The following is a 13,484-nucleotide window of genomic DNA, read 5'->3' on the forward strand; positions in this document are numbered from 1 at the left end:
TTGTTGTGAGTTGCTCTCAAAAGCGGAGCCTCCTACTTGGTATTTGAGATGAAGGACGGTGACAGTGCGCCAGTCTTCTGGGATGTTATATTGGTCCTCGAGAGAGGAGACAGAGTCAGACGCTGAACACGCGTCTAAATTGAAACCTCCCATTGACTAGTTCGTGCAGGTCTTTTTGAAGACGCTCATAATGCCTGGCCTTTTCAGGATCATTGTTGGAACGTCTGGAAAGTCTTGGACAAAAGGCGCCTGGGGAGACGCTATTCACTTCATTATTTAGCCTGTCCTCATAAAAAGCTCATCAATATTCACAACACCGTTCATTTCATTCACCTGAAGTAAGCAGAAACAGAACGCACTTCTCTTTACCACGACGTCGCAGAAGGACGTTCAGGTTCTCATTAATCAAACAGCTGGAAGCATAAAGCCCTGAAAGAAGAGTACACAGATACGGAGGAGCTGCGGGGGTAAACAAAGTGTGTTGATGCGTGAACAATAAAGTCATCGCTCATGCTCTCGCAGAATGTTCAGCACGTGTTGAGTTCAAGACCTGGTGCATGAAACCAGGACGCCATTCACATAAGAAGTCATTCTAGCAAAGAGTCGGCATCTCGTACAAGTCGTCTGTGACGTAGCTGGACTTGAGATGAACGCCTTGTCGGTGGACCAGGAATATCGGGGTTGGAGGACGGGGAACCAATGAGGTCCATGGTGATGAAGATGATGCTGAAGATAGGAGGTGGCCGGAGAGTGGGAAAACACCACAGAAGAAGAAGCCGACCGATCCATCCACCAGCCATCAGTGAGTCGTGCAAAAGTGAAAACAGGGTTTCCAGCAGGATGTTTTGAAGCCCCTCCCCCTGATGCCCCAAAAAAGGAACGGTATACAGCCAATCAAGACACGAGAAAGAAACAAGGAAGCAGAGGAGAGACTTTTGACATTCACTGAACTGGTGATGATGAGAAGTGCAAGGTCTGTATCTTCATCCAGTATGTCCGGCTTCAGTTATTGTGATGTTTCTTTTGGGATTGTTCGGTTAAAAACACATGAAAAACCACCATAATGTGCTGCATGTTTTGCATTTGCTTTGATGTTCCCGCTTGGTTTTAATACGTTTGATCTTGTGATATTACATCTATAAGAGAGGGATAGTTTTCCTGAAGGCCTCATTTAAGCCACGGCCATGGTAGTGGAAACCCTGGAAAACTGTTGGGCGGAGTGATCGCCTGCGCCAGGGGAGACCAGGTCTGCAGTCTGTTTCACACCTTCACAAAAGCCTCTTCTGAGCTCTTTTCATTTCCACTTTGATGTCTTAAATATGAATAATAGTGAGGTGAAGCGAACCTCAAATGAAGACTGGGCTGCCAAGTGAATACGAATGGAAAACTTGGATAAGAACTGTAAATCTGCTGGTAAAGACTGAGAATGCGCTGAAATATTGAGGGAAATAATACTTAGCATTTACCTCAGATTACTGTTTAATGTTGCCATTCGATGTCGCGGTAAGGGCGTCCCTCAAACTGACACGACGTCAGACAGTTGGAGAAACTTCAATATCTATAAATATTATGCTGTCATTTTCCATTTTCCATCCTTGTGAGTTCATTTTCCGCGCCTTGATTCTGAAACTTAATTCAATCTAAAGTTTTACATCCTTATTATGTTTGCAGTTAAAGACCAAAAACCTCATTTCTCACCCTCTTATACGGCCGCAGAAATGTCAAGCAGGCCATTTCGGTCCAAACACAAAAAAGACTTCCTCCCGAGACCTCTATAATTCTAATCATCATGAATTCGTGAAAAGGTGACTCACGTAAGCACTGAGGCAGGTCGCCGCTCCACGTCCCGTTCCCCGCGCAGGTGAGCACGGCGGGGTACGAGAGCTCGTAGCCAGGCAGGCAGCTGTAGCTCACGCCCGTGCCCCAGTCGAACACGGAACCTTCCAGCAGGCCGTTAGGAATCGCCGGCGGCGTCGGACACGTCACCACTGCGGACGCAGAGAAGACAAGCGCTTCAGAGGAGAGTTCGGACGCAGCCAAAAAAAAAAAAAAACCCCACTAAATTATGCGGAACCTAGTGGAAAAGTTATAGAAGGACATTTTAAAGAGTGACATGGTTCTCCTCCATAATTCAGCGGGACGGACGGACGGACGGCGCCTCAGACAAGTTAAAGGTCAACACACAGCGCTGGAGCTCAGGATTGTTACGACTAATGCACTTCATCGAAAAGTTGACCATGGGATGAAAGAATGTGATTAAATATTGCAGTTATCCGGAACAATATTTAGGGAGTAAACAAAGAAACGGCACCCTCAATATGACTCATTAAAGCATGAATAGGCAATTAGCTCCAACAAACCGCTGGATCAGACTGTTTTGAAGGGTCAACTTGAAGAGTTTATGAAAAATAACTATGCAGCGATTTACGTGACATGAGTGGCTATTTTGAGGGGGGAAAAGTGGATAAGAAATGTAAACAACTTTGCTCCAATTTTCCAGTGGATGGACACGATTGTTACTAAGAAGAGGAAAACATTTAGAAGAAAATGAAATATACAAAGAAAAAAATGAGTTTACCTTAATGTGACTACACTATTTGATGATACATATTTATAATGAATAATAAAAAATTATATATATAAAAGTGAAGTGAAATACATATAAATCTCATCACACAAACTAAAAGAAATATATTTAGCAACCAACATAAATATTTGAAGAAAAATAAATCAATTCAACTCTACTCTTCCGAGTGACACAGTGGAATCAAGCAGGCACAATGAAACCTTCAGATACAGGTGATGTTTGCCTGCATGTAACACAGCACACCACCAGGTGACATTAAAAACCCGACGCCCCAGCTGCCACAGATCATGGGACCAGCAGAGCTTTTCGTCTTCATCTTGTCCAACAAATCTCAGCAGCATGTTTTCCTCAACCATCAGATCAAACAACTGTAAATCCGAAGAAAAAAAAAATCTATATTACATTGAAAACTTCAAGGCGCCAGCAGAACACATTTGTCTCATAAAAATTCAGTTAAAAGTGAAGCAAGTCACTGTGGCCATGTTTCCTTCTGAATCCAATACACAAGGATTTGTCTTCAGTCTGTTGTTTGATGGTAATGAATGAGCTGGGAATGTGTTTTGACGGCCGCCCCATATTGCAGAGCTCAAGAAAAGAGGGTACTTCATTCAGAATTAGCTCACTTACACAAGCAGCTGGAAGCTGTAAATAGTGTGGTGGCTCTGTCTACGACGCACTAAAGGAGGGAGAGGGAACAACAGATGGAGGAACGTATACGTGCACGTGTACGAGTAGGAAACGCTGGCCTGCTAATCCCATAAGCACTCAATCAGAACTTGCTTAAAAAAAAAACCGAGGGGAGCAATGAAAGCACGGGTGGCTGGGAGAATTGAAGGGGATGTGGAGAGTGGCCCCGTTTTTCTAAGTAGTCCTAAGCGGCATTAATGCCTCTTAGCTGAGCACGCCAAACCTGAGCTTCAAACTGAATCATTTCCTGGTGTGGCTTATCATGTGTCATGTGTGAACGCAGGCGGCGAGTTGAGCCCTGATCAACACACATTAAGTCCAGAAATATTCACAGGCAAAGCCTCTTTGTGTGCAGTGGTCGGCGCTCGCACTGGAGGAACGGCGTTTCAGCTTCCAACCAGGACTTCCATGGCTTTACTCCCCCCAAAAAAGAAAGCTCATATCTTAATATCAGTTTTGCTTAGACAAAAAAAACGGGTTTCGAGACTGTCGATGTTGCCAGCAGGCTGTTGGTGACCGTTCATTTTACTGAATAGTGGATGACTGAAGTTGAATGTTTTCTTCTTCTCTGTCTTTAGACACTTCCATCCACAGAGACTCAGGCCAAGGCAGCGTTTTAACCCGGTGTTACCATGTGAGACTGTCTCATGCTGAGGGAAATGAACCTGTTTCACCTATCTGGAGAGAGAGGTGGGCGATATGATCATGAACATTAAGTCGAGAACATTAAGAACCACTTGATGATCTACCAATGAGATGGCGATGATGAAGGATACGGTCACATTTCTATCCATGATAAATCGATGCTCATGCGATGACTCCTGCAGCAGCGCTCCTCAAACACTCGCAGTGAAGAAGCTGTTGCTTTTAAACCTGCAGTGCCTCTCACTTGACCACACACCTTCACGAGTGATGGAGAATGCTGGGATGTTCCGTGTCGATCCCGCGAGGTTGGAGAGTCCCTGGCTGAGACTGTCTGACAGAGCTAACATGACACTAGTAGACCATCAAAAGTTGGCTTCGCTGCTGGCTGAAAACGAAATGCAGAACCACATAAATGTGCTCTTAAATGTGAAAAGATAAAGAGAGGAAAGGAACGTTGACGATTTGTCAGGAAATGATTCAAAAGAGATTGAAAATAAATAAATAAATAATGATATATATTTTTGCAATATTGCCCACTCCTTTCTGGGGACATTTCAAATACATTTTCATTCAATTTGTTTCTGCAAATAGCAGGACAAAGGAGTCGAGAGTCAGTCATGTTTATAGAAGGATTTTTTTCGGCGGTATTTTTCAGTGACCGGCGTGTGCCGTGGCTGGACAAACAAAAGTATGAGCCTCAAGCCAGATGTGCAGCCGGGGCTGCCACAGCAAATCTTCAGCGAATCGCACCGCTTCATCTCCACTGCTCCTGGTCCAACCCGCTCCACGGGTCCAAAGCATTTAAGCCTCTTCCTGTAGGCCTGGAAGTTTCTCTCATCTGGCTTTAAAAGACGCATTTCTACTCCATCGGCCAATCAGGTTGGTCACGTGAAGCCACTCCGACTCACGACAGACGTCTCAGAGGACGCCTTTTAAACCTGAATCCTGCTGATGAGGAGACAGTCCTTCACACTCCAAAAAAAATATGGAATTGTTTTGAGATCTTACGGTCCTGGTCCTTTTATCAGACCCCGTGCTGCTTCAAAGTCAGCAGGGAAGATGAAGCGAGCCGCTCTATCGCTCGTCCTAGATCCTGTGATGTCAGCCGGGGACCAGAGAAGGAGCGTTTAAAAAGATGGAAGCATCAAACCATCCAACACCCTATTCCTGTTTAAAAATGTCTAAGTTAATAGTAAGCAGCAAGGACGTAATCGGACTCCGCTCTCTGGTTGGTCTTTTATTTATTCCACCCAGGAGAGGGATAAGTGCTGCCGGGGAAGCAGTAGGGGGAGCGGTAAGAGGCCGCAGAGACCGATGGAACTGCTGAGTGCACACAGGTTAGCAAGGGCCAACACAAGTCAGTGGAGCGACGCTCGGCAAGTGTCTATTAGAGCATCAGAGGGTTTGATTCCCGAGCAGCAGCGGAGGGTTTGGAAGCTTCCAAACCCACCGCCCTGTCAAGGTTTCAGCCACCGTGGCTGACCGCAGGCTGCTGTCTCTCAAAGCTTGTGCACACTTTGGAGGAACAAGCCGAGTAAATAATGAACGGCAGACGTTAAATATTACACGTCTGTCAGTTTGGATGAACTGCTGTCGGGCATGCAGCGGGCGGAACCCTCGAGCTCCGCGCCGTAGCAAGGTCGATGGCGTCATTTAGGGCAGGCGCATTTGAGTATCACCGGAGAGAAGCTAAATATTTCAATCCCCTAAAATTATCTCTTTAAGTACAAGGCAAAGAAAATGGCACAATCCGGCACTTACACATTGTAATGCAATGTCACACAAGGAACAGAGGAGGCGCTGTCTTACTATGACCAGACAAGAAGATGGAAGTAGGGGACTCTGCACCTATCAACACTCACAAAAACTGGAGGCAAATTTGCCAAAAGTGAAGCAGAAGAGGACTCAATGTTCATGATGAAGTGGGTGACATGGTACTGCTCTTGGAGTATGAGTCCCAGGGATCAGAAGCAACTCCAAACTGCTCAGAATACTCTCGAAACAAGATCATAAAAAGCGAACTTTGCAAGAATAAATCTACATACCTTGTTACTAGATAAGAATTCACAGAGAAAAAGTGAGACATGATTCCCTAAGATAAGTCACAAATACTGATTTTTTCAACTCAAACAAAAAATATATTTAAAGTCATGTAAACAAGGTTTCTAAAGCCTGTTTTGGTGTATATTTTGGACGGTGGGAGGAGTGCCCAGGGAAAAGCACCCAACATCCAAAGCCTTTAAAAGTTCACCATCTGCAACTGAAAAAACTCTTTACGTGCACTGCTGGTCTGCAGCATCCTGCTGCTAAGACAACAGAGAAGGATCTTTCAACTGGCGTCTCACCTGCAAACTCCCTTTTCTCTCACACTTCATTTGTCCTTTTCCGTCTCCCGGGAGGCACAGAGCTGTGACCGCAGCCTGGGAACTGTTCCTTAGCAACAATAATCCTGTGCTCCATGTTTTTTTTTTTTTTAACTGTTTGAACTGTTGGTGTTTACCAATGGATTTCATGGAAAAGCGTCAACAGATTACAATTGAGTGCCATGTTTTTAGGTTCAATGACCAGACAAAATCCATCCGTGTCTTAAATCTGACACTTTGTGTACCTGAAGTTCTGATAAACATATTTTAAACCAATGACAGCAAAAACAAAGAATAGCGCATGCATGTCAAGTATGAAGAGAGCAAACACCTACTGTAGCTGGAGGTGCATTCCAGTTGTGCTGGGAAGGTCCCAGTAAAGGCCCCCGGTCACGTCACCCGATACAAAAATTCCCTGTTGGAAGGTGTTCGTTTCTTTTGCCATATTTCATTGATTAAAACTTGTACTTCCCATGTACGTTTGGGGTAGCCATTTTGGCCATTTGTACAACCGGAACGGAATTCTCACCACCTTAAGTAACTAGCCCAAGTTTAAACGAAACGGGAGTTTCTAGCGGCGCACGACTCAATTGTGACATCGTCACTTTTTTATGGAACCACTTAATAAAGCGGGGTGATGAAAAGATGACCTCATAGCAGCGCGTGGTCGTGAACGCCCCACGATGATGGCGGTCTGCTTCTGGCTGCATCTCACGCAAGACGGCAGCGATCTACTCCGTCGGTCAGTGAAACACAGCGTGATCGCGTGGGACTCTTTCGTGTGTCTCCAGGTCACGTCCCGAGTAAATGACGTACCTTACACACAACAGGAACAAAGACGAGGACACAACACCGAGGACCAGCGCGCCTTGTTGTTAAGAGATTATATCAGCAAATCCGATGGGATTACAAAGGTAATGCAGCGTTGAACATTGAAACATGCAAATGTACGTGCGACTTGTTTGCACACCGTGTTTGTGCTGCTGCTTTCTCTCAAGAGACAAGCAGGGCCACTTCCTGTGCAGGTGGGGAGTCCTGCGTCACCTTGACGGCTAATCTCATTACGTTAGCATGTACCTGATATTACAGGCGACACACTGCGAAGGTTGTTGTGTGTGTGAGCACAGGCTTATGAAGCTTGGCGCCGTGTGAGGGTGTGAGTGGGCTGACGTACCCTGGCATGTTGGCACGGTGCCGCTCCAGGTGCCGTTGCTGGTGCAGGCCCTGGTGGCGGAGCTGTCGCCTCCCATCATCACGTAGCCCGGCTGGCACGCGAATGTGACGTTCTGACCCACCGTGACGTCGTCGCCCAATCTCAGTCCGTTGGCTGGAATTCCCGGATCTCCGCAGGTGATCACTGCGCACATAAGACAAAAATGCAGCCATGTTTTTCTGACAAGTTGTTTCTTGCGCTCTTGTGTTGTTTTCTTGTTTGTGCCGGTTCTGTCTCCATGGCTGTGGCCTCTAGCGTCTTCCCCTGCTCTCCTGCTGCCTCTCTGACGTCATGACTCATCTCCACCATGCCTGCATTCGCTTCTTCACCGCCCTCATCTCTGCCTTTCAAAACCTCAGGTGAAAGTATTGTTTAAATGAAAATACAGGGACTTATTTCCACTCAAACCGATTCAAAAGCTGCTGGTACAGATTTAGTTTTGTGATCTGGCCAAGTCTTCCAGTGAGAAGTTGTGACTGTGTGGAGGAGGGAGCGTGGGTGGCCGTCTGGAGGAAGTTTCGGAGAGTAACTTTCAGCCGACGATGATGACTTGTCGAGATTAAGCTGGAAAAAGTCATCAGGAGCCATTCAGCGTTTTCATGTCGGCGAGTGGAGAAGAGACTGTTACAGACCACGGTGATGTATGACACTGCTGAGTAAAGAGGAGGCGACAATGCACCCCCCCCCCACTCCTGTGGGCTCCATAGAGTGAGGAGCAGTTATTAATGTAAATCAACTTTTATGGGTTGGTGCGATCAGATTCCAGCCTGAGGGCAGAAGCAGTGATAATGCAATTATGAATAAAATAAATAAGCCCTGGAGAGGTCTCACAGGCTGCCGCCTCTGTCCTCCTCAGGAATGCCATGAATAAATGAATAAAAAAACAAATAAACTGAGTCAGAAATGAATGGAACAAACACATGAAATATTGAAAAATAGTACATCGACAATAATAGTCATACATTAATTATGAGGCCTGTAAAATTGATAACAGAAACACTTTTTTTTTTTTTAAGGAAATTGAACCGTGAGTGCTGCAGGTGAAATGCAAATGCTGGCGAATTGATGCTTAAAAAATAGATAGGAAGAAGGTCTGGAATAGTAAAGTGTCTGGAGGAAAGGCGTTAATATGAGTGAAGGCTTGATGTAAAGTGATGTGAAACCGGAGGAACGTTGAATTAAAACCATCTGTTATGGGAAGATGAAAGCGGAATACTGAAGTTGTTATTCATTAACTTTCATACTGGTTGGGTTGGAGAAACGTTTTACCGTCCATAAGGAAGGGAAAAATGATCAGAATCAAATTTAAAGAAAGGTCTTAAGGTGTAGAATGTAACAAAAGAAAAGAAGACATGTTTGGTTAAAATCAAAACTGGTGTAAAAGAATTTTTAAAAAGTTCAACAAGTGAAGAGGAAAGTCCAGAATTTAAAGGCGTGGAATGGAACCATAAAATATGCAAAGAATACTTGAAATGGAAAAAAAAGAATTGCGAGTAAGAAAGGAAATCCAAGACTCGGAGGAAGCCTGGGAATAAATACAACAGCTTGAAATACAGAAGTATAAATACACAAGTCCAGAATTGACAAAATGATTAGTGTCTAAGACACAGGACGCTCTTGTTTGAGGCAAAATAAAAAAAACAAAATGGAACGAAACTGCAAGAAAAAAAAGCTCCATAATTGCTTGTGGAAAGAAAGTGGAAAAATAAAAATAAAAATAAAAATAAAAATAAAAATAAAAATAAAAGTAAAAATAAAAATAAAAATAAAAATAAAAATAAAAATATGAACTGATATTGTTAACCATGTCACTAAAAAGCTCTCACTTATGAACCAAAGTATAATGGCAGATTAAACAAAATAAATGTTGGTGGACTTCACATTAAAATAAATAAAATTTCAAATGAAAAGACACCAAGACGTACAGTTGATTCAGGAATTTGACAGAATGTGTTCATAAATCATTTGAATAAGAATAAAAATGGTGGACATTCCTGTTGAAAACGCTCTGTTTTAAAGCCCCACTGGGTGACTACACTTTCAGAATACAGTTCAGCTATGCTCGCTTTTCTGCCGAGGCCAGCAGATGACCGACTTCCTCCCCTCGCAGCAAACATAAAAAAATGCCTCAGAATAAAGTGCTGAGACAAACACCGGTGTGTGATGAAAACACGGCGAGTGTTAGCGCACTAAAGACGACCATCACCAGAGTATTACTGAGCAACCTTTAGAGTTTAATGACCTGTAGAAGCTTCTGTATTCCGCCGCTCCATTACCAACTCACAACAACGGCGCGAGATGATAAAAAATGTACATTAAATATTAACCATTTATGAACCTGCCTGGGCTTTATTGCATTTATCTCAAACGCTGGGGATTTTAATAAGCTATAAAAGTGCATTTAATGTAGTGTTATTCATTTTAAAATAGCTCTGCAGCACAGCTTTGTGGGGCAACACAAGTCGCCGACGCAGGCTCGCTCACAGGACGTTGGTGGAGATGAAAGATCAGCGACCAACCGTTGCTCAGAGCTGGGCTGAGCTCCCCTGGCGCTCCTTCATTCGCTCCGAGCATCTTTCACAAGTCGGAGGCGTGACACTGAGCGAGCGGGACTGATGCTGGCAGGTCACCATGGAAGTGTCTGACAAACATCTGCTTCATGAAGCCAGAGGTTCCTGCCTGGTGACCTCACCCAGCTCCGTCTCAAGCGTCCGCTACAATCCTCGCAAAAATGAGCAACAAATGTCAAGCAGGCGATAACGAAAACACTAAGGCCGCCGATCAGATTTTTCTGTTTTTTTGAGAGGAATTGAAACGGAAGCCTCTTCCTGGAGGTGCGACAGGTTCCACTCGACTAACACACTGGGATAAATGTCAGGTGAGGCTTTTAAGCCGCTCTTGACACCTCAGTCCATTTGATCCAAATGAATTCGTCATCCGCCGCCGCCTGAACTCCGCGCAACCTCGCACACCTGTTGCCCTCATTCGCACACAAATCCTGGCGGCTTTGACTCCTCCTCTGCCTCCTGTCTCACCTCATCCCTCACCCCGTCCGTCACAAACAAAACAGGGTTAAGAGCACTTCTACCCGGAGCCAGTCAATCATCGCACACCTCAGCTGTCATATCGCTCACACTGTTTGAGGCGACAAACTTGGAGCGAAGCAGCACCAAAGTCAGATATTTCACACACAACCATCCCTGACTTCAGCGTCCGCGCGCAAGCTTTTCAACCCTTTTGACGCCTTCAATTGATGGACATTTCGTCCGCCTTCCAACTCATCACTGAAACCTTTCTAAAGCCTGAGGAACACTGGGAAATACTCATTTTACAGGGCGCAGGTGAAAACCAAAGAAGGTTGAGGGTTTGAATCCCAGTTAAAGCAACACACTTCAAAGCTCTCTCCACAGGCAGCGATGGCAAATGACAGAGAATTGAAACTAATTGTGTTAACAGCAAGGAGTGAAGTAAAAAAGAACAACAGATTCTAGGAAGGAAAAAGACAAATAGAGAAAGCTAGAAAACTAGAAAAGCACTGACTTCGACCGAGCAGATGATTTCCTCAAGGTCCTATTCTGGCGTAGTCTGTGTCATTAGATACCATCTTTAGCACTTGAAAAATTGTTATCATTGTTATAATTAACAGTCAATTTCTTAGTGGAAAAATAAAAATAAAAATAAAAATATGAACTGACATAAATAACCATGTCACTAAAAAGGCTGTAAAACTGAATGAAAAAGCAAACAAAAATAAAAACCCTGATATCATAAGAGATATGATACAGTATGAAAATCTAAATGGCAGAATGGAAAAAGAAGAAAAAAAAACAAACAAAAAAACAATATATATATATATATATATATATATATATATATACTGTTTTTCTAACTATAAATAAATAATATTTATAGTTACAAAAAAATAAAATCTAAATGCCAGATATATATATATATATATATATATATATATATATATATATAGTCTGGAAATGCTCAGGCTTTGACAGATGACTAGCTGCTCTGTATCTTTCTTCATGTCTGGCATCAGCGATACACTTGGCATGATCATCAGTAATTCAAATCCGATGGTTTCCACAGTGCGATACGCGTCTGCTGACGGACAGGTTAAACTCAGTATGGTTTACTCAGAGCCATGAGACCCAGCAGCCACCTCTGTGGTTCGGCTGTGCAGATGCCACACGATTAAATTGCAGTTAAGTTGAGCTGATGTATTTAATGTTTGCTCCACACAAGCTGCTGCAGGAAAACAGCGATGATGACCATCTGTCAGCTGGTCAACCACACTGGTGCCTATCAAAACATCAAGGCGGGGAGGACTTGAGTCCGGCCTATGAGGCGCCATGCACCTGCCGTTACAGCCAAACACACCTCCCTCTCCGGTTCACAGAGACACCGCCAGAACCAGTGACGCAGTCTCTTAAATGAAGCACAAAGTCGACGCCGGCTGCTGCAGGAATGACTAAAAGGCAAGTGATGAAAATTTCAATTGGCTTCTCTCAATGAACAGCTCAAGGGACGGGGAAGGTGCTGGAATGGAGTCAAACAAAACCCCAATATGTGCTCTCTAATGTCAATGTTTACACGCTTCCTCTGCCATGCTGCGTTTTCCAGTTATGTTGAGGGGGGTTGGATTTCCCAGTTCCTGGAGCCGCGGCTCACGCTGCAACAGGTTTCTCATCATCATGAATTCACTGCCTGGATTCTGCCTCTGACGTCTAGCTCAAGTCACGACTGGTTTTGTTCTCAGTTTGAAAGAGCGGTTTTTGCTCCACCGTTATTCGGACAACCAAAAAGTTCTGTGACTCGATTTAAATGTACTTTGGTTTGGACCTTATTTTTATGTACATTTTATTGAATATATACTTTGAAAAATATGTTTAATAATAGGTTTATTCTTACATGTTTGATGTTAATGTTGCTTTTTTTTATTGCATAGTCCTATTATTCGGTCACACAGAGGCCGAAAAAAAACAGCAGTCTATAAGCCGCGGGTGCAGTGGTGCTGTCTACGCTGTAGATTGGATCACTAGTTTGGAAAATGGGCTCCATCATGGAGACTGACTCATGTAACAAACAGGGCAATGTTCTGAACAGGAATCATCAACTCCTCACATCTTTTATCGACATCAAAGCGCGCAACATGTGTCCCAAGTTCCAACACCACAGCAAGTCACAGCTGCTGCTTCTTGTCTCCGGTCCCCCAGGACAGTGGCTCCCAACCGTCTTATCAACGCAGACCGGTAAACAACAATTGGAACGTGGCCCGGGGTGTATGATGCATGTCACTTTAGAGAGATAAGGAGTCTGCATTTTGTGTGGCTGCTACCACTCACAAACTCTCAACAAGTGCCCTCATGCTCTCTGACTCTGGTTGCTATGGTAATGTTAGACATGCCTTCAAAATAACATACAGACACACCACAAAATATTAGGTGAAATTTTCACCATATCGTTAAATCAATGGGAGCCCTGAGCTTGTTTCTCTGCAACGAGACAAACGCGATAAATCCATATTTCAAGTACGTTCTTCTTCTTGGTAGTCGTAGGCTCTTCTTCAGTCTCTTCACTGAGCCCTTTTCCTGAGGCAAAGAAACGACTGTTTCCCACTCATTTTGAGAGCTTGTGGGTTACATTTTGGCTCTGAAGTGACTGAGGCTTAACCGAGAGAATCCGGTTACTTTTCAAAATAAAAGATCCTTCAGACAGATAATACACAAAACAGAAATAATTCATTATTTCTTGTGCGGCCCGGTACCAACTGTTCCACGGACCGGTACTGATCCCCGGCCCCTAGGAGAAAACAGCGCATTATGAGCGCTCCAAGGTCAATAAAAGGCCTGTGATGTCATCTGTTTGATGTGAGGAGTCTCAGTATTTTGGTAGCATGAGGCTCTTTAGCCTGTAAAAACCTATGCATTAACCGCATCGGAAAACAGTAGGGGCTTATAGTACGGTAATTACAGCTCCC

The 13,484-nt window shown here is 44.1% G+C and overlaps 1 protein-coding gene across 4 annotated transcripts in view; it reads right to left on the reverse strand.

The window, feature by feature from the left end:
* LOC128746586 (CUB and sushi domain-containing protein 3-like) overlaps positions 1-13,484 on the reverse strand; it is a 237,853-nt gene that overhangs the window by 24,582 nt on the left and 199,787 nt on the right. For all 4 annotated transcript variants that reach the window (XM_053843734.1, XM_053843732.1, XM_053843731.1 and 1 more), the window contains 2 exons: positions 7,457-7,639; positions 1,815-1,988 (listed from right to left, as the gene is read on the reverse strand). In XM_053843734.1, the coding sequence (XP_053699709.1) occupies positions 1,815-1,988; positions 7,457-7,639 (357 nt within the window). The remainder of the gene's footprint in view (positions 1-1,814; positions 1,989-7,456; positions 7,640-13,484) is intronic.

This window comes from Synchiropus splendidus, chromosome 15, assembly GCF_027744825.2.
Source record: "Synchiropus splendidus isolate RoL2022-P1 chromosome 15, RoL_Sspl_1.0, whole genome shotgun sequence".
Taxonomy (NCBI): domain Eukaryota; kingdom Metazoa; phylum Chordata; class Actinopteri; order Syngnathiformes; family Callionymidae; genus Synchiropus; species Synchiropus splendidus.